Source organism: Ailuropoda melanoleuca, chromosome 18 (assembly GCF_002007445.2).
Source record: "Ailuropoda melanoleuca isolate Jingjing chromosome 18, ASM200744v2, whole genome shotgun sequence".
Taxonomy (NCBI): Eukaryota; Metazoa; Chordata; class Mammalia; order Carnivora; family Ursidae; genus Ailuropoda; species Ailuropoda melanoleuca.
The window spans coordinates 30,480,365-30,502,113 of NC_048235.1; the positions used below are offsets into that span (position 1 = coordinate 30,480,365).

Genomic DNA, 21,749 nt, shown 5'->3' on the forward strand with positions numbered 1-21,749 from the left:
GGCGGAGCGGCCCAGGCCGCGGAGCCTCGGGCTGGGCTGTACTGGCCAGCCCGCTCTCCCTCGGGGGCGCGCCCACCGCCCCGGCCCCACCTGCGCCCGGCCGCTCGCCGTCCCAGGCCGGGCGCGGCCCCTCCTGCTTGCGCTCCCGGGCGCTAGCTCTCCGGCTCCCGCCGGGTGCGCGGAGATGCGAGCGGGGCTGAGGCGGCAAGTGGGGGTGACAGGCTGGCGGGTGTTGTGGTGCGGAGGAGGCAGCACGTGTGGTGTTGTGTCTGTCGGGCTGTCAGCCCCTGTGCTGGGAGGGGAGGCGGCGGGCTGCCTGTCAACCTTCGGCCGGTTTGGACGGGAGCTGCGGGACCTGTCAGGCTCCTTGGGCAGCCTGCGTGCCCCAAACGCCTCCTTTGAACCGGCCTCTGTGGAGCTTAGGATTTGGAGGAGCCGGGAACGGGAGATACATTGCTCTTAACTCTTTCACGTGATTTCATTGTTAACTTAGTCCTTGGGTTCTGTTTCCATCTAATGGGAGCGGCGAAGCTGCCCGTTGGCAGGCTGCAGGGTTGTGCAGTTTCAAGTTTTTAAAGTTTCTCGCTCTTTAAAAAGAGAGCGCGAAGATGTGTTTGGGGGTGGGGAATGGAGACCGGGGAAGGACTGTCGGAAGCAAGTTGTACTTTCTCTCTAGCCGCTGGTGTACTTTCCAGAGAGTTTAAGTTCAAGTCTGCAGGCGCTTTTCTTTTGGAAGACCTGGAGACTGGTGAAAACCTTGGCGAGAGAGACAATGAGTAGCTGTCATTCATTATTTTACCTGCGAGCATAATCAATTAGGACGTTCCCAGATTCTTAAACTCAGATTGTAGCCTCTCATTTAGTTTAGCGTTAATATCTGTATAATGAACGTTCTTGGAGTAAGAATACTGTGATACTATGATTTCTGTCCTCTCGAGACTCTCACCAAAATGAAGCATAGCTCTCTCAGGGGGGGCTTCTTTTTAGTTAGCTAATTTAAAAATAGATCTTGGCTCAGGTTTGAGTGTTTACTTCAGCCTTTTCTTTCCTATTAGAGTTAATAGGACTGTAGCTTTCTTAATATCTGTTAGTTTTCCTTTTGATTTTAATGTCAGTCTTAGTAATTGCTGCGGGAGCCATTTTTCTGTCATTGTGCATGTTGTAATGTAAATGCTCCTCAGAATAAGAGCAGACATTCTAAAAAAAATAAGTTATATTTATGTTTTGGAAGCGAAGAAGTTAATTTGATTCAGAATTCATTATTTTGGTGATTTTCAAAAAGATCTGTATCTGCTAGATTCTTTTGTTTGAAAGAAGAATATTGACTTTGATCCTGGAGAGGGAATGTATTTATGTGCTTGTTTTACTCATTAATGTACATTTCAGGTCAGCAATCTTGAATCTATGAGATCTCTCTAAACCTGCCAACAGGCAGTATAGTACATTTGATGCGTAGTGTGTGCATTTTTGAACCCAGTGATTCTGGGCCTTTCTCACTTCTAGTTTCTCTGTCTGTAGCTTGGTTATGAACATTTTGACAGTTGTTTCTCTCTCCAGTATATTGAATATTAGTATTTTAGTTTGGTTTAGGAGACACTATCAGCATGTAATTCTTAAAATTTGAAGGAATTTGGATTTTAAAATTCTTTAAGGACGTTTCTCACTTGATTTTCAGTTTTGTTTTTCCATTTGGAATGTTTACAGTAATGTACTTAAAATATGAACTTGATCTGTGTAAATTGTATTTTTTGTTTCTTTTAATATATAAAATACTTAAAATTGTCTCTAAAATTTTTCTCATTATTTGGTTTTTTGCCTTATTGACTTTTTATGCAGTTTAAATGTCTGTAATTTTGAAAGATGAAAGATTCACTCTTACTTTCATTGCAGGATTCTTTCTGCTAATCCAGATACTTGTTGAAGTGCTGAATAGGTTCTTGGGGAAAGATGTCAAGGAAGAGTTTCAGTTCATAGACTGGTGAGCAGAGATTGTGGAGTACAGAATAGTCAGCACCCCTCTGCTTAGTAGTAGCCTAAGGTCATTCATAGTATATCTCATCTTGTTCCCTCATTGTATCCTAATTATTCAGCTTTCCTTTTTCCTTTACCCCAATGGTTTACATACATAATTGTTTTTGGACTGTTGATAGAAACTTGTTAAAACTCTACAGGTGCTCAGTAAACACTTGCTAGTGTTTAATTTTTAAAAATATTAGCAATACATAAAATGTCACTTGTGCATATTTTTAAAAGGTAGCCAAAACATTATCTTTAAAGACTAGGATGTCTCAGTTATAGCTTATTTACAAAATGGGACTTGATAGAAAACTGACCTTGTTTGTTTTTCAGGCATAAGATGCACATTTTCCTGCTGGGAAGGAGATGTTCTTGAGTTCTTACAACTTGATGAAGAGACCCATGTGTGGTGCTACTGAGAAGTTTACTGGGAAATTTAAAGACATTTCAAATAACAGGTTGTTTTGGTTTTTAAAGTAAAAGTGAGGAGGCACTCTGTTTTGTGAAAGGAGAAAGGACTCAGGCCAGAAAACTTGTATGCTATGGTTAACTGGTTCCCAGCCTCCGAGAATGTTGTTTTCCATGGTGTAAAACTTACTCAGCATCAGGATAAGGGATAACGACTCTATGGATATACAGAATCCTTCACCATGGTAAAACTCGCTAACCCGCTGTATACGGAGTGGATTTTGGAGGCCATCAAAAAAGTGAAGAAGCAAAAACAGCGTCCTTCAGAAGAAAGGATATGCAATGCAGTGTCTTCATCCCATGGCTTGGATCGTAAAACTGTTTTAGAACAATTGGAGTTGAGTGTTAAAGATGGAACAATTTTAAAAGTCTCCAATAAAGGACTCAATTCCTATAAAGATCCTGATAATCCTGGGCGAATAGCACTTCCTAAACCCCGAAACCATGGAAAATTGGATAATAAACAAAATGTAGATTGGAATAAACTGATCAAGCGGGCGGTTGAGGGCTTGGCAGAGTCCAGTGGCTCAACTTTGAAAAGCATTGAACGTTTTTTGAAAGGTCAGAAGGATGTGTCTGCGTTATTTGGAGGCAGTGCTGCCTCTGGCTTTCACCAGCAGTTACGATTGGCTATTAAACGAGCCGTTGGCCACGGCAGACTCCTTAAAGATGGACCTCTTTATCGGCTCAACACTAAAGCAACCAGTGTGGATGGGAAAGAGAGTTGTGAGTCTCTTTCATCTTTACCTCCAGTGTCACTCCTTCCACATGAAAAGGATAAGGTAAGAGTGGCATATGCATCAGTGTTCATAGAGGTGATGGTATAGCGTGCTGCAAAGTCACATTTCTAAGAAGTTACATAGAAATTATATTCAGGGTTTGTGTTTGGGGACTTGAATGATCACCTCTGGTTTTTTATTGGTGAGTTTTTAGAATTCAGTAGATACCAGTTGTCCTTATACTTTGAAATATTTGACACCTGAGTTTCAGAGTGTGTTGATGTACCTAAAAGAACATATTTAGATTAGAATTTAAAAATAGCATTCAACTTTAAGGCTGTTTTGTAAGTTCTTATAATATCTTACTGCTGGAAGTTGATGAACACTGCTAAATGTTGGAGGCTTGGATTTGAAATAAGCAGGTGACTCTGAGAACCTCTCTTTTTTCCTTTTTTTCTTTTTGTTCCACATTATCATTAGGAGTGAGACTGATTCTCCTGACCCATAGAAGTAGCTAAGCAAATTTATCAGTTCTTATTTCTGTTGTATTCTGACTTTCTGTCATGTATTCTTTGCATAGGATGAAGTCCTAAGTGTTGTTTATGACAGGTGTAACTACATGGGTCAGGAATAAAGTATCCTATATTTCTAAAGTTATGTGGAGTTGCGAGTTTTGATACACAGTGGTATACCTTACTGTGCTCTGTGTTTCATGCTTTTGTTTTGCACAGTTGAAAGTACAGTAAGAAACAGCAAAATTTGGCCCTTCAATAGGTATTGGGGGATGAGGAGAATTTTGTTAGTAGCAGTTTTTTACATTGACGTAGTGTCTTAGCTGTAAATTTATTTCAAGTGTTCTGAATTGTAGTTCTGGGGAGAGTGGTAGTACTGATGCACACTCGAGTGTACAATAGTAAGATAATCTTTATTTTGCCTGAGATCATGGAAGCTGCTTCTAGGATGAGAAGATTGTAAAGTCAACATTGAATGTATTTAAAAATATTTAAGACTTAGTCTAAACTTACTGCAGTTAATGACCCACCTATAGATTTTTGTTTAAATAGCAATTGAAAATTAACAATATTTTTCTTACATGAAGTTTTTAGAGATCTATTTTAGGATTCAATTTTCCCTGTGAACTTTGAAATGGAAACATTATCTTACTGTTATTACCTTTGAAATGATTCTGATAGAATGGTTCTTTGTCATTTGAGCATTTATTAAAAGTGTGATATTAAAAATTCAAGGTGGACAAGGAACTAAAATGCTTTATTCTGTAGTTCAGTGCTGTAGAACTCTTACTGTAAGAACTGTTTCTTGATCACATATGGCTGAAGTTAAGAGAAGTATAATAATTGATTCCTGAAATTGTTACCAAATGATCTACAGATTAACTACATGGAAACAGGAAATAATTTATAGTTTACAATGAATTCAGTGTTAATCTGTGAATTGAGTATTATAAATTCTTGTTAGAACACCTGGGTGCTTGCTTTTTTTTTTTTTTTTAAAGATTTTATTTATTTATTCGACAGAGATAGAGACAGCCAGTGAGAGAGGGAACACAAGCAGGGGGAGTGGGAGAGGAAGAAGCAGGCTCATAGCGGAAGAGCCTGATGTGGGGCTCAATCCCATAACGCCGGGATCACGCCCTGAGCCCAAGGCAGATGCTTAACTGCTGTGCCACCCAGGCACCCCTGGGTGCTTGCTTTTATTATAGTTTCCCTTGCTTGAATTAGATATTTTAAGTTTTAAAAATATTAGCCATACATAAAATGTCACTTGTGCATATTTTTAAAAGGTAGCCAATATAGTACACTATGGGATATATCCTATCACCCTAGGATTTTATTTTTTTTTATTTTTATTTTTTTTTTAAAGCTTTTTTTTTTTTTTTTAAAGATTTTATTTTTATTTATTCGACAGAGATAGAGAGCCAGCGAGAGAGGGAACACAAGCAGAGGGAGTGAGAGAGGAAGAAGCAGGCTCATAGCAGAGGAGCCTGATGTGGGGCTCGATCCCATAACGCTGGGATCACGCCCTGAGCCGAAGGCAGACGCTTAACCGCTGTGCCACCCAGGCACCCCAGGATTTTATTTTTGAAAGGGACCTTGAGAACCATCTAATTCAACAATTTTTTTTTTAAATTTTATTTGTTCATTTGACAGGGAGAGACAGCCAGCGAGAGAGGGAACACAAGCAGGGGGAGTGGGAGAGGAAGAAGCAGGCTCCCAGCAGAGGAGCCTGATGTGGGGCTCGATCCCAGGACTCTGGGATCATGCCCTGAGCCGAAGGCAGACGCTTAACGACTGAGACACCCAGGCACCCCTAATTCAACAGTTCTTACTTTGCAGCTGAGCTGAGATCTCTGCATTAAAAAAAAGTTTAATCTAGTAGATATTTGCTGGTTTACTTTTGTTAGAAATATCTTTTTGGTTACATAACTGTAATATATAGTGTTATTAACCAAAGTAAATTTGTAGTATACATTTAGGAAAATTGAGTTTCATTGAGTTGGGACTTCTATATCTGTGTACTGGTCTGAATTGAAAACTAATTTTATGATATCTATGAATTTAGGGTTATTGAGCTCTGTTATGTATTTTTAGTCTTGTTTTCAGTAGTGATTTTCCTCAGTGCTTCCCCCAAAGACAGGAAAAGCTCACATTCGAAATCATAATACAGTGAGGAATTCTTCCTTCTCTGAACAGATAATGTGTTTGCTCTTTATATTGTATTTTATCTACTTTCTTTCCTCTTTTTAATATTGATTGGTTTGCTGTTATGAACCTAGGTATTCTCAAAAAAATTAGAGTGTATTCGACAGTGATGGAGAAAGGAAAGTGTAGGCCAGAGTAGTTTCACTTTTAGGCCTTAATTCAGCAAATGGTTATTGAGCACCTATTGTGGGCCAGGCATTATTTCGAGTTCCTCTTTATTTTTTTTCTATATCAATTTTAACTCTTATTTCTTTGGGATATCAACCTTTGGAAGGAACTGTAGAACTCTGTTAGATTTTCAGCAACTGAGTGGTTTTGCTACTTTTGGTGGAATCAGCTGTGTAGAAATGCTGTATTTTTAAGAGTTTTTGTGAACACAGTTGAACTTAAGTGTGTTTTCACATTGATAGGGAGGGAAATCTGTGGAATACTATGATTTAAAAGTTTTATCCAAGTTGTAAGGGAAATTTCTGAGCTAGCTTTAGGGTTGTGGTAGTTTATGGCGAATTTGTTTGACTTGATGTGTTTACTATGTGTGAGGCATTACTTTAAAGCTATACATACATTAACTTATTTAATTCTCACACAACTCAGTGAAGTAGGTAGTGTTACCTTACCGGCGAAGAAACCGAGGCATAAAAGAGGTTTAGTAATTTCTCCAAGTCACAGAGATATTAAGTGGTAAAGCTAGGATTTGAACTTGGGCGGTCTGGCTCCAGTCTTTTGTTAACAGCTATACCTACTGCCTCTTGGGAGTTGTTACATATAATGCCTGTCAACTGCAATCAGGTACACAATTGTGAATATTCTCGGTGTTAACTTCATAGCACATCTCTAATTATGAAAGGACACATTTCCTCCAACCTCCACCCCTTCACTGTTTGTGTCTCTTTTTCTCTACCATAGACTGGATTTTAAAACTTTCTTTGAACCGGTGATAAGAATGAATCAGAAACCAGGGATTATGAAAAATTTAGTTTTGTATACCTGAGGTCCATAAGAAAATAGTTTTGTCTACATGACATTTTGTTTTATTTTTTTTTCATGAAGATAATGTCCGTGCTTATTGATTTTCATTTTATCTGTTAACTGAAGTTTTCTAATTTGCAGTCTGGGATTTGTTGCATGCTGTACTAGAGCTCTTTCATTTGGGAATTCAAAATGTTGCTTTTCCTTGATGAATTGTGGCATATAGGTGATGGTGATAATGTGAAACTGGCTTAAATAACAATTGGTCCCTTGCAAATTTCTTTCCTTTTGAAATACAGATTTTACTGTAAGGTAATTTGTTCATTTGTTTCATTTATTCATATTCATTCAGCAAACATTTAGATGCCTACCACAATAATGAATTTAGGATTTAGGTCTTGTTGAGGATTAAGGTGGAGAGATGTGAAATAAATATTTTTGGGATTCTTTTTTAGTTTATAAAATATAACTTTTAGTTTTTTACAGTCATTGTTGTTCATAACAATTGAATGTTGTGAATCCCTGAGAAATAATGAGATGTTTCTTGGGTGAGGCTGTATTATTTGAAATTGTGATGGTATGTGTCTTGAGACACTGGGTCTTGGAAGGAACCTTTCAGGAATAATTTTCACCTTGATTTCAAACTTCTGGTTTCGTTTTAACACAGAAAAATGTACTTGCATATATCTAGTTTATGTTACATATTACTAGTCCAGAAAACTGTACTCTTGCAATAATCAGCCACGTCATTAAAGTGTTACTCTGTCGAGTATTGTTGTGGAACAGAATTATAATTTGCTGAAGCGTTACAGATGGAAAGGGTAGAGACTAATGTTATTGTTTAGGTTATTACCCAGCTGGGTAACCTGGAGGAGAAAGATCAAGTGATAAATTTATAGCCTTTTAAAATAAGTTCTATCTCAATTAGCAATAATCGCACCTCGGATAAACCTCATTGGCTATGATACTGCCACTGCGCAAAGCTTAAAATAAGTTCTATCTCAATACAGTAAACTTTTAGTAGAATCCAAATTATTTTTGTTACTGGAATTTGACATTTTAAATTCACAGAATAAGTGGGGCTTTGGTGTAGAGATGTGAATTTGAATGGAAATATGTTTTCAAGTTACAGAGTTAATAATAAAGCTTTGATTTAGGTATTTGGAAATGGCCTTTATAGTAAAATTGACGCTGTATCAATTTTTTGGTGACTCTAAATGTTGTGGGCCCTAAGGAGAAGCTGGCTAGAAATAAAAATTTGTTACTAACAAGTTATTGAGGTAGATTAAATATAAATGTGGTTAGGAATTGTCTTTGTCTCAGTGGACTTATTAAAGAAACCCCAGAATTTTAAAAATAACTAAGGCAGAGATATATTTGCAATGCAAGACAATCAACTGTACAGGCAATTTTTGGTCTTCTAGTTAGTCTATGAACTGTATGTGTTTTGGTTAATTTTCAGCCCATGACACACCCTGAAAGAAAATTTGAGCTATGAAAGCAACCTTTGGTTTAGCCATTGCTAATCAAAACTTCTATACCCAGCCAATGCACACAACCTAGACATTTTCCTTATACTTTTGACAGTAGCACTTTACTCTTTCTAGGACTAACTTTTAATAAATTGATGAAATAAAAGGGAAGAAATTAATGAAGATGTCAAATACTATAAATTGCTTCGGGAATAGGGATCTAGAGGATCTAACCATCTTGACCTTTCTTTGCCCTGTATCAGTAGGCCAAGGGAATGTAAGCAGTTGCTTATAGAAACCTATTAATAGCTAACATTTGTTAAGGGCTAACAATGCGTTGAGTAGTGTTCTGAGCGCTTTAACATGTTTTCTTATTGAAGTCTCAGAGAATTTTACATGGTTAAATTTTATAGGTGTAGTATATTTATATAATAGCTATTTAATAACATTTAATAATACAGGTTTTCATTATGGCTTCTCATAAAACGCCAATAGAAAATGAATGTATGCAAAATGCATTATCTTATCCATGCTGCCTGTTTTTTATTTAGTTCATCCTGACACATGGGCCAATACTTTTTACATTACACTTACCTTTAATTCTATGAAAGCAGATAGATAATAGGACTTTTTCTCTTCCTATGAAGAATATTGGAGAAAGTATATTTTCTACACTGACTTGGATCTTAGCTATGTAAGAGGACTGAATCTGGTTGCCAGGTTGTTTGGTTAAAATAGAATTAAGAAGTTTTTTGTTTGTTTTTAGTGAACTGGGAAGTGTTAAAATTACAATAATGAATGCTTTGGTGTTCTGTTTTAAACATTTTTAAAGAAACGAATGTTACGTATAATACGTGAATTATTAAGAGCCTCGTCTGGTGAAGTTGTTTACCAATTGGCTACTCATGGGTGGAGTCAGTTCGCAAAGGATCTGCAGCAGATGAATTAGACCTGTAGCGACTTCACCCTTCTGCTTTTCCCAGCTGGAGCAGGATTAGGACTCATTCAGCTGCAGCTGGTTCCCAGGAAAATCTAGGCTGTTTCTTCTGGTGTTTTCCTTTGACAGGAAAGTCATAGTTCCAACAGATGGCTTTCATCAGCACTGTACATAACTCTGTAAATTCAAGTCCAAAGAATTACTTTCAACTTCATTAGGGAACAGGTGAAGAAACAGTTTGTAGTATGGCACTATTTGGTTAAGGGTTGAAATTAAGCACGGGGATTATAGTGGTGTAGCATTTAGATTTGCAGAATACCATTCTGGGTCAAAATAGTTTTTAACTCCCAGCAATTAAAAAAAAAAAAAAAGACCTGCTAAGGAAAAATAACTTTGGCTGTGGTGTTGAGTAAGGTATATTTATAGTTGGATTATATTATGCTTACAAAGTATGGAGAAATTCTTTGAAAAAAAGAATAGATTTTTCTGCATTTTACAGAATTTTGAGCAAGTAGCAGTCTTGTATAACAGTGTTTCTAATCTTATTTCACAGATAGAGAAATTGAGGGCGCAAGAGATTTAAGTGTCTTGTGCAGTGCCACACAGCAAGTTAATTTGGGAGAAAGTGGTCAGACCCTTCTCAGTTCTTTGCTTTTTTTCATTAAGCTGTAGTACTGCTTTAAAATATTAGAGAGCAACGAGTATAAAATAATGTATTGCTTAATGAAAACCATAGAATAAACCCTGGTCTAGAGAATTTTGGTGGTTTTTATAACCACAAATATGTAAATCAGCTTGTTTCAGTGTTTGAAGATAGCTATACATTCTTGAAAGTTGAAACAACTTTTTATTTTTTTGGAAAAGACTGTTTTCTTATGGCTCAAGTTAGAGGAGTTAGTTGTCTTATTTTTTTAGCTAAATATTAGAAGAACATATTGAGCTACCTTAATGCTGGAGGGGAAAGTACTCCTTGAATTTTGAAGGAAAAAAAAAGGTCTGCTTACAGTTAAGGCTGATTTTCAGAATATCTACAACATAGACCTCTGAGGGACTTGGATAATTGGTTAGAACTTAAAAAATTTAGGACTGAGATAGAAAGGTACCAGACTTTCTATTAAGTAATGAAGTAATTCTTATCAAAGGCATCAGGTATGGGGAGATAGGAATGTACAGTCTACCGCCGACTGTTACTGTTACGTGTGTATATAGAGTCTTGGTTCCGGGTGATTTGTTATAGTAAAACCTTACGAGAAGGCAGCAGACAACAGATTATATTTGTCTTTTTTGGTCATTGTGACAGTTCATCTCTGCATTACTTTTACTTTGTGGTAAAATTTAGCAAATGCATTAGAATAATGGCAAATAAAGGTTAAGATTGGGGACAGCTATTTATAAAATAATTGGGTGGTTTTAAGATTATTGGTAAATGATGTAGAAAGAAAATCTGGCACTGAAAAACTTAAAATCTTTGTGTGAGAGAAGACAGCTGATTCCTTTGCCATTTACCTTTTGTGCAGAAGAGGTAGATTCCTTGTGTGTGGGGGGAAGGGAGGGGGGTTATCATGCTTATATTATAGGCTGCTTTTTCCTCCAGGGAATTGTGAACTGTAGTTGACCTGGAGAGCTGCTGTTAAGTGTTGGTTTTCAATTCTTTCTGCTTTGTAGACTGCAGGTGTTTCTTTTTTTCTTCATTGGCTACAGTGAAGCATTTAACTCCTCAGTTTTCTAGAACCTGTAACAGAACCCTTAGAAACATTATTACATTTTTTGTGTGTGTGTGTTAAGTGTGATGCTGTGTTTTAAGATGGTTTTCCAACTTTTCTATTGAGGACATCTTTAAATATCTGATTTACGATTTAGATGCTCTTTTATCATTTTCCTGTTTCAGTTATTTCATTTCTTCTCATGCCAATTTTTCTTTAAATTCATAACATAAATCTAAAGCCCTGTTCTTTCTAAAGCAGTGGTTCTTGACACTATATCCACTTTAGAACAACCCAAGGAGCCTCAAAAAATAAACACCAAACCACTTAAATTAGACTCTAGCAGATCTAGGGGTCCCATATTTTAATTTGTTTTGTTTTTTTGTTTCGAAGTCTGCATGTGTATCGAATGTATAGCCAGGCTTGAGAACTACTATTCTAACGGAACTGGCTGAGGGCGTCAGGGGACAGAAGCAGCTACTTTTTATCTAATCATTGCAGGTCAGACAAATAACATGAGACAACATACTTCACATCCTCCCCCATGAACATACTTTGATTGAACCCAGGACAATGTACTCATGGAAACCTAAATTTTGTTTTCTCTTACTTCTGACCTTAACTGCCCTAATCTTCCACCTTTCTCTCCTACTACACCTGCTCTTTTATCTCATCAGGGTCTCATATGGTATGTATTTTGGAGAAGGTTCCATGTGTGAGTTTGATGGGTGCCCCCCTCCCACCACTATAATGCTTTTCTTCTAATTGCTTGGCCTTATGGTTTATCACCTAAGTTACTCACTTTACTCCTCTAATTGGCAAACCCCAACCTTGACATTAAGCCAACAGTTTTTCTCTCCCTGCTCCTATATGGGACTGTTTATCATTTTGAAAAAAATTGCACAAACCTTGTGGTGGGATGCCATTTACAAATTTGTGGCCTCTAATCAGTTCTGCTTTGGGACATATGTCTATGTCTTTGATCTGTTCTCTCTGCAGCAGTTCAGTATTTCCTCCAGCCCTTTCGCCTTTCTCACTGTCAGCAGACACTCCCGTATTCCGCTTCACAGAATAGAATCTCTCTAGCCATATGAGCTCATTCAGTTTATACCCCTCCTACACTAACCTAAATATGTCTGTACTTATTTTTACCCCCTTTGCTACCTTTTCAGAGATTATGAAAGAAGTGTCTTGTCTAGAGCTCATCTCTCTATGTTCTCTCCTGTCTCAGGGGCCTTGTCCCATCAGTAATGTTCCCAGTCTTTCTACTCTTTGCCTCTTAACGTGGGGAAGTCTCTCCCATCAAGTTAGAATAAAAACAAAAACACGGTTCGAGATCCTTCTGTACATCTACACCCTATGTCCTTTCCTTCATTTTGAAATTTCTTGAAAAAAGTCTGTATTCAGTCCACATCTGTTGCAATCTGCCCTTTGGTCCTAGAGCACCATTTGAAACAGTTCTTGTGTACAGTTTTCAGTCTTTATGTTACCTGACTTTTCAGTAGCATTTACGCTTGTTGACCATTCTCTCCTCCCTTGACCTTTGGGATAATTCTTTGCTAGGTGTCTTCCCTGTTCTCCATCTTTCTGGTATTTCATTTTCAGTTTACTGGCTTTTTATCTTTTGCCTGAATCTTGTATGTTGGATTCCCTAGGATCCTGGTTTTTTGTTTTTTGTTTTTTGTTTTTGTTTTTTTGAGAGGGAGAGAGAGAGAAGGGGGAGGGGCAGAGGGATTTTTTTGTTGTTGTTTAAGATTATTTGAGGGAGAGAGAGAGCATGTGCACTTGCAGGGGGAGGGAGAGGGAGAAAGAGAATCTCTCAAGTAGACTCGGAACTGAGTGCGGAGCCCCATGTGGGGCTTGAGCCCATCATCCTCAGTTCATGACCTGAGCTGAAACCAAGAGTCGGATGCTCAACTGACTAAGCCACCCAGGTGCCCCCCTAAGATCCTGTTCTTTGCTTGCTTCTTTTTGCTTCAACCTTCTGAGTTATCTCTAGACTTAACCTCCACTGTGCTAATGACTAAATTCATAATCCAAATCTCTCTTTTGAGCTCTGGGCTTGTATATCCCACAGTGTAGTGTCTTGTCTTAGTCACTTCAGTTTCATGATGACCAGGATGGAATTCATCACCTTCTAACTTGCTTTTTTGATTTCTTGTTGTGGTATGAGACATTGCCATTGACTCTGATTCCTACAAGAAACTTTGGTGTTATATTCTACATTTCACTTGCACTTCTTTTGGATTCAGTTCTAGTCCATTCCCAATCTTTTCTACTTATTTAACATCTCTTTTAATTAAATTCTCCATTCCAGCTGCTACTCTTAGTGCAGGTCCTTGTCATTTCTCTCCTGATTTACCTTAGTAGTTTCCTCACTGGTGTGCCTTCCTTAATATCATCTCCGTCCAGTTCATATTATTGCCAAGAATGATCCTATTAAGAAGTGATTAGGAACACAGGCTCAACCAGACCATCTGGGTTTGCATCCCATGTAGGCACCACTTGCTTTATGACCTTGGGTAATTTGCTTAATCTTTCTTAGCCATGTTTCTTTCTATAAAATGGAGATAATACAGTGTCTATCTCAAAATGAAGTTTCAAAGATTTAATGAGTTAATGCATCAGTGTTGTCTAATTGTGCTTTGTGTGATGATGGAATGAATGTTCTATATCTGTGCTCTGTACAGTAGCCAGTGGCCTTATGTGGCTATTGAGCTCTTGAAATGTGGCAGGTTGATGAAGAAATGAATTTAATTTAATTGTAATTTAATTGAAATAGCCATATATGGCTAATAATTACTGGACGGTGTATTCTGTAGAATACATAAAATCCAGTGCTCTGTAAATGTCAGCTATTATTACCATCTTTCTAAAGTTAAACTTACTCCTTTGCTTAAAATCCTTCAGTGCCAGATTCTTTGGCGTAATGTATATTTACCCCATCATATGGCTCCAGACTTGTCTACTGCAACTTCATATGCCCTCTGTGTACCATTATACTAGTGGCTTTCAAAGTGTTGCCTTAGGGACAAGAAGTAGCAGTAGGGTCACCTGAAATTGTTTGAAATGCAAGTTCTTGGGCCATATTCCAGGCCTACTGAATCACAAACTGGGGGTGGGGTCCAGCAACTTGTATGTTAATAAGCCCTCCAGGTGATTCTGATGCATGCTGAGGTTTGAGACTCACTGCACAATCCAGACAATTTGTAGTTCCTCAGATCCACCTTGTTTCTCTTGCTCCTGTTTTTCTCCTATCTGGAATGATTATCTTTTCTTCACCGATTAGCTCTTATTTAACCTTGCAGGCTTAGTTTAAGCATATCCTCTTTCTGTTTCTTCTTCATTATTACTCATCCTGCTTCCAGGTTGACTTAGAGAGCTCTCTTCATGTCCCTGATATCCTGTACATGCCTCCTTCATAGCCCATTTTACATTGTATTGTTGCTTTAGCCTGCCTCCCACTAGACAGTGAATTTAGGATCTTGTTTTTCATCTTTGTATCCCTGTCTATCTGGCACAATGTCTGGTATGCTTTGCAAGTATTTATGGAACATTTTCAGGTGCCAGCACAGTGATTAAGTCCTGAGTAAAGGAGATACAGTCTTTGTAATTAACACACACAGCGGTAAGGGCTCTGATGGGGTAAAACCTAGTGTTATAGAAACACAGAGGAGGGGGGTGGGGAAAGTTAGGGAAGTCTTAGAGGAAGTCACATGTGAGAGGTTAGTGAGGTGGGGAAGCAAATGGGTGGGGTGGGAAAGAGAGTGGTTCCTGCAGAGGGAACAGCACGTACAAAGGCCTAGAAGCAAAACATTGTAGGCCCATAATAAATGTTTAATTGAGTAACCAAAGAATAAAGAACCAAATCACATGTCTGACTTGTAGATCTTGGTTTTGGAGTCACTATCCTCCCCAGCAAACATTAGTTAGCATTTTATATGTTTCTGCATTTTGTTAGCAGCTTTTTTTTTTTTTTAAAGATTTTGTTTATTAGAGTGCACAAGCAGGGGGAGGGGCAGAAGGAGAGGGAGAAGCAGACACCCCGCTGAGCAGGGAGCCTCCATCCCAGGACTCTGGGATTATGACGTGAGCCAAAGGCAGACGCTTAACCGAATGAGCCACCCAAAATAAGATTTTGTTTATTTGAGGGGGGGAGAGAGAGGGCGAGTGAGAGAGAGAGAGAGAGAGCGCGCGCACATGAGCAGGGGGGAGGGCCAGAGGAGAGGGAGAAGCAGGCTCCCCGCTGAGCAGGGAGCCCAAGGTGAGGCTCTGTCCCAGGACCCCGGGATCATGACCTGACCTGAAGGCAGACACTTAACTGGCTGAGGTACCCTAGTGCCCCATCAGCTTTTATTCTTGATATGCTTTCTTTGAACTGAAGGTAAGGTGTGATAGGGTAACCTCCAAGGCGGCAGGATACATTTGAGTGTGTGTATTTGTTTGCTTGCCTTTCAGTGGTAGAAGATAGGATTGGTTTTATCTGAAGTATTCATGCAGGGTGAGTATACATCCATGGTACAGAGGTAAATGCATTCCTCTTATTGCATAAGAATAGGCCAAGATTTTTAAAAAAGCAACTTCAAACTTAGAGCAGAGCGTTGACAAAGCATATCATTAAGAAAGCTGACAATCTGCCAGTATTACAACCACAATTGTTGGTACTTTTGTAGCCCCTCTCTGTATTGGCCCTTTTTGCCCTTATTGCTGCCATCCTAGGCTTCCTGTTGCTCTCATTAACCCTCCATTTTAAGAGTATCCCCAAGGCCTTGGTTAACATAAGCGCCAGCTTTAAGTTGGCACTTGAATATCTGCTTTTGACTGTTTGGATTTTACATGTGTAACTTTCTTTCTCTTTTCTTTTTTAAAGATTTTATTTATTTGTCAAAGTGCACACAAGCAGAGGGGAGTGGCAGGCAGAGGGAGAAGCAGGGAGCTTAATGTGGTGCTTGATCCCAGGAACCTGGGATCATGACCTGAGCTGAAGGTAGCTTCCTAACCGACTGAGCCACCCAGGTGTCCCTATATATGGTACTTCAGTAAAAACTTACCTTTACTTTCTTTGAATGCTTTACAAGTGGGTTGACTTTGTTATCTGTTAAGTGTGAAAGAATAATAAAATTACAGAGTTTTGTTTCTGATAACTTCAGTTAAACAGAGAACTCTTAACTTCAGCAAAGAAAGCTAGAGAAAGAAAAAGAAATAAAATATTTTTCTCTAAAACTTCATTTGGGTGGTAATTATGTTTCTGAAGTGTTTCACAGATTATAAAGAATTTTGCTTTCACATATATTTTCTTTTGCTCTAACACTTTTGTAGTAAGGTAGGCAGTCCAGGTGTTATGATTGCCAGGTTTTATGTATGCAGAATTATATGATTGGTTAAGGCCTTAAATGGAATTACAGTCATGGTCTCTTTCAAGTCCAGTACTCCTTCTGCCACATTAGGCTGCCTCTTGTTCATGAAAATGACAGGCATTAAAAAAAAAGTGGTGTCTTTTACTATTTATTATGTACATCCGTTCAACCATTTATCGGGTCATATCTTTGTATACAGGTCCTGACACTTTGTAAGATGCTCATAAAGTGTTTGTTGAATTGAAAGTGTCAGGTTTAAACTGGAAGGGGAAATGATAGAAATCAGGTTGATTTTTTTTTAAGCTATTATTAACTCTCTTTAAACTTAGAGGCTAAACCATTTATCCTCTCAAAATTTATAGCCTCTGTAGATTAAAAGGAGAGATAGAGTTTCAGATGTTTTCAGCAAATGTTTGATACCTCAGCTAAAAAGTACCGTTTGCTACTTCCTTCAAGGTAATATTTGTTTTCTGTTACCCATAAAATACTTTTAAAACCTTAAGAAATTATGTTGCCCAATAGATAATAATGTATTCATTAGTACATAAAATTCAAAAATTACAGAAGAGTGCCATTAAAAGTATTCTTCTAACTCCTGTTTCCCAGCTAATCATTTCCCCTCCTAGGAGGCATCCAGTGTGTTTGGTTTCTGCCTACCAGAGAGATTCTCTGTGTATATAAGTAATCACTTTTATATATGCATTTTCCCCCATAGTTGATAGCAAACCTTCACATACTATTCTGCACCTTGCCTTGCTTTTTTCCCACTTGTTTTTCTCTCCACTCAATAACCTCCTTTGTGCATTATTTTAGATTTGTAAGTTCCTAGAAGTAGAATAATCGGGTCAAAGAATGTGTATGCCTTTGTAATTTTGGTATTTCTAAATTTCTCTCCATAGAGATTACCAGCAGTGTATTTTTTGCCTACACCCTTTGCAACACAGTGTTATCAAACTTTGATCTTTGGCAGTCTGATAAATGAAAAATCATTATCTATTTTTGACTCATTTTTTTTTTTAAAGATTTTATTTATTTATTTGACAGAGAGAGAGACAGCCAGTGAGAGAGGGAACACAAGCAGGGGGAGTGGGAGAGGAAGAAGCAGGCTCATAGCAGGAGAGCCTGATGTGGGGCTCGATCCCATAACGCCGGGATCACGCCCTGAGCCGAAGGCAGACGCTTAACGACTGAGCCACCCAGGCGCCCCTCTTATTTTTAATTCTCATTGGAGTTTGTTCTTCTATCCTCGTGTCCAGAGACAGCCTCTGATCTGTATTCTACTACTAGTCTCTCTTAAGCCTGATTACTTAAAAGCATATAATTCTTAGAGATAATCAGAAATTTGTTGAGTTTCTTTTTAACTGTTATGATGTCACTTGAGAAATAGCTAGTTCTTTTTTGCTGGGTCTCCCTTGTAAGCCTATAATGACCTCTTTCTTGTAGTGGCCTATTTCTATCCTGTAGAATGACCCTTCACCCACCCCTCAATCTTAAGTTTGTGCTTTTGTACGATGGTGGGGAAACCCTATTCAGTAGATGATTTAGTATGTTCTTGCTTGTCAGTCTTTTAAAATGGATGCTATGTAGCACTTGTATTTGAAAACTTATATAATTTTGAATAAATATTATGTGCTAGGTATTTAGGTCACAATAACCCCTTAAGGAAGGTTGTCTATTTTATAGATGAACTAAAGGCTCATAGAGGTCAAGTTATTTGCCCAGGGTTGTAGAGCTAAAATATATGTGCTAGAATGTACAGGCTAGTGCTAGTCAAAAGAAAAAAAAAAACTGAATTCAAAGTTGAGATAAACTGGAATTCTGGTAAGTCGGTGCAGTAGTTTAAAGTTCTTTGTGAGGGGTGCCTGGGTGGCTCAGTTGGTTAAGCGTCTGCCATCGATCGGCTCAGGTTATGATCTCATGGTCCTGGGATCAAGCCACGTGTGGGGCCCCCTGCTCAGCGGGGAGTCTGCTTTTCCCTCTCCCCACCGATCATTCTCACTCTCTCTCTCTCTCTCTCAAATAAATAATAAAAAAATCTAAAATTAAAGTTCTTTGTGAATAATTACAAAATTAATTCTGATTAGTTTGGGGCTTATATAATATTTAAGAGCCACAGATCTCAGCCTCATCACTTGTTGTTTGATCTTTAAATTACTTCATCTTCCATGAGTATCAGTTTCCTTTTCTGTAAGAGGGATAGTAATAGTACCGAAGTTGCCAAATTCATCAAGTATCAACCTTTTTGAAGATTATTTTTAGCCCAAGCAGGTCATAGCTGCAATGGTTTTTTAGCCTTTGCTTTCAAAAATAAACAGCAGGAAGTAGTGCTGACTTCCCTCTCTTTTCTCCAATGAAACAACAAAACAGATCAATTTATTAACCCACAAAATATTGCCATCACATTTTGAAAAGTATTTGAAGTTTTTATGAACATGTATAAATTTTAACAGGACATAAAAACAGACATCTAGGTAGTTTAAAAGGGTTTTTTATATACTTTAAAATCCACTTAAATTAAGATGGACATTCTCTGGTCATGTTCCTTTGGAATAGGCAAAATATTTGAACAGTCCCCACATTTGGTCCTATTTTTTAATAACAACGTTTCTCCCCCCTCCCCCTGATAAAAAAACAAGAAAGTACTCCCTTTGTCGAAGTCGTCAAATAGGTCTTTCTTTTGTATCTTGAGGCTCAGGAGTAAGGCTTCATCCTTGGAGCTGTTGTTTTTCCCCATGCAAAGTGGCTTGGCTCATATTGGGAATCAGACACACAACTTTAATATAATTAAGTATCCCCTTGTATAGTACTGTTCCTCAAATTTTCATCTGGGAATCTTGTTGAAATACAGTTTTAGGTCTTTGGTGAGGCCTGAGATTTTGCATTTCTACCAAGCTCCTGAGTATTCTCTGCTGAACAGAATACACTTTGAGTAACAAGTTTCTGTAGGGTTGAATCTCTTTTACTGTTGACTGATTGTCTTAAATCATATGCTTATTTTCAGGCATGCACTCAACAGATTTCCACAGAATAACTATTTCCCAGGTGCTATGCTAGGTACCGGGATTATATATAAGAGGGATGCTAGATACGTACTCTGCTCTCAGTCAAGGGAGCCAAGGAAATAGCAGTAAATTATATGAAGTGGTGATGCCTAAATCCTGGGAGCTCTGAGAATCTAAGGACAAAAACTGTTTTTTTTAAGAAATAAAGAAACTGATTTGTCTGATGTATTGACATGCAAATTCCCAATGTAGTGGAGCTTTGATTGAATTGATTGTCAGTCTAAGATAGATGTTGGCAAATGTTTTCTGTAAAGTGCCAGAGGGTAAATATTTTAGGCTCTGAGGGCCATACAGCCTCTGATCTCGCTTCTCAACTCTGTGAGGATCAACTATAGGCAATTTGTAAACAAATGAGTGTGTGTTCCAATAGACGTTACTTACCTAACAAGTGGTGGGCTGGATTTGGTCTGTAGGCCACGGTTTGCCTACCCCTGCTCTAGAATAGCAGTGTTTTGCATTCAGTTGTGAGACATGTTGAAAATAATTTAAAGTAAGAAATTATTTAATTGAAAAATTAAGATGGTTATCTCTATAATAGCATCACTGATTTATTTGCGTTCAGATATGCTGTCTGGGAGCATGAGTTGTGTATACAGGCGTACCTTGGAGATATTGTGGGTTCGGTTGCAGACCATTGCAATAAAGCAGATATTGCAATAAAATGGATCAGATGAATTTTTTGGTTTCCCAGTGCATATAAAAGTTATGTTTACACGATGGTGTGTTAAGTATGCAATTGTATTCTATCTAAAAAAAAAAGTACCTATCTTAATTTAAAAATAGTTTATTGGTAGAAAATGCTGTCATCTGAGCTTGAGCCATAATCACTGATCACAGATCATCATAATAAATAGAATATAATAATGAAAAAGTTTGAAATATTGTGAGAATTACCGAAATGTGACACACACAAATGAAGTGAGCAGATACTGTTGGAAAAATGGCACCAGTAGACTTGCTTAATGCAGGGTTGCCACAAATTTTCAATTTGTAGAAAACACGGTATCTGCAAAGCACGCAAAGCAAAAGCCCAATAAAACGAGGTATGCCTGTGTACTGGGGGACTATATCATACATGTGATTGTCATTTTGTCACGTGTATCACTGGGAAAAAAGGTAAAGAGCTATTGCTTGAGGGGCGCCTGGGTTGCTCAGTCGTTAATCATTTGCCTTTGGCTCAGGGCGTGATCCTGGTGTTCTGGGATCGAGCCCCACATCAGGCTCCTCTGCTGGGGGCCTGCTTCTTCCTCTCCCACTCCCCCTGCTTGTGTTCCCTCTCTCGCTGGCTGTCTCCCTCTGTCAAATAAATAAATAAAATCTTTAAAAAAAAAAAAAGAGCTATTGCTTGAGAATTTAATTTATTTTTAAAGGTTTTACTTATTTATTTGTCAGAGAGCACAAGCAGGGGGAGCTGCCCGCAGAGGGAAAAGCAGGCTCCCCACTGAGCAAGGAGCCCAATGTGGGACTCAGTCCCAAGACCCTAGGATCATGACCTGAGCTGAAGGCAGACACTTAGCTGACTGCCACCCAGGCATCCCTTTCTCGAGAATTTTAGTTCATACTCCTAAAGAGCAGCACAAATGTCTATTTTCTCTTTTTACTGTGTGGGGAAAGGAGCTGTGACAGGTAGAGGGGATTAGGGGATCTCAACATAACTATGCAGTGAAGCATTTCTGTAAATTGCTTTTTCTGGTCAGTATTGAAAAATGTATAATACAGAACTAGAAGAAGGACTGACATCCTTCCACACTCAAATCAGTTACCATCATTTAGGGTAGTAAATAGAATTTGGGATCTGGAGTTTGTTTTCTGGTTTCACTACTTAATTAGTTGTGTGGTCCTAGGCAAAGTATTTAATTCTTTGACCCTCCATATCTTCATGGGATCATGATACTGCACACACTTTAGGACGTAAGAAACACTGTATCTGATCGGACCTAGTAACCCCTTGGTAAATGTAGACTCAAGTAATTTTCTGACCTCAACAGAAATGGAGAGTAACTATAGTCCTGACTGTAAAGTGAGTAATTTTGATTTAAGATTGCTACCAAGAACAGTTTTCTGTGACATTATTGTAGCTCTTTAGTAAACTAACTTGGTTTTTTTACAGAGCTTAGAATTTAAAATATTGTTAGTCTCTTTGAGCTGCATTAGTACAAGGAAAAGGTGACATTCACTACTTACAAACTATATACATATATAAAGTAGGGGCGCCTGGCTGGCTCATTTGGTAGAGCATGCAGCTCTTGATGTCAGGGTTGTAGGTTCGAGGACCATGTTGTGTGTAGAGATTACTTAAAAAATAAAATTTACATATATATATATA

The 21,749-nt window shown here is 38.2% G+C and overlaps 1 protein-coding gene and 1 pseudogene across 1 annotated transcript in view; one reads left to right on the forward strand and one right to left on the reverse strand.

Annotated features, from left to right (window-relative positions):
• Positions 1–1,873: 1,873 nt before the first annotated feature.
• The window catches only part of KAT6A (lysine acetyltransferase 6A), a 110,403-nt gene continuing 90,527 nt past the window's right edge, over positions 1,874–21,749 (forward strand). Inside the window, 2 exon segments of the mRNA XM_019798711.2 lie at positions 1,874–1,978; positions 2,350–3,266. Coding sequence (XP_019654270.2) covers positions 2,667–3,266 — 600 coding nt within the window. The 5' untranslated portion in view covers positions 1,874–1,978; positions 2,350–2,666.
• On the reverse strand, positions 7,666–7,877 carry LOC117797123 (annotated as a pseudogene).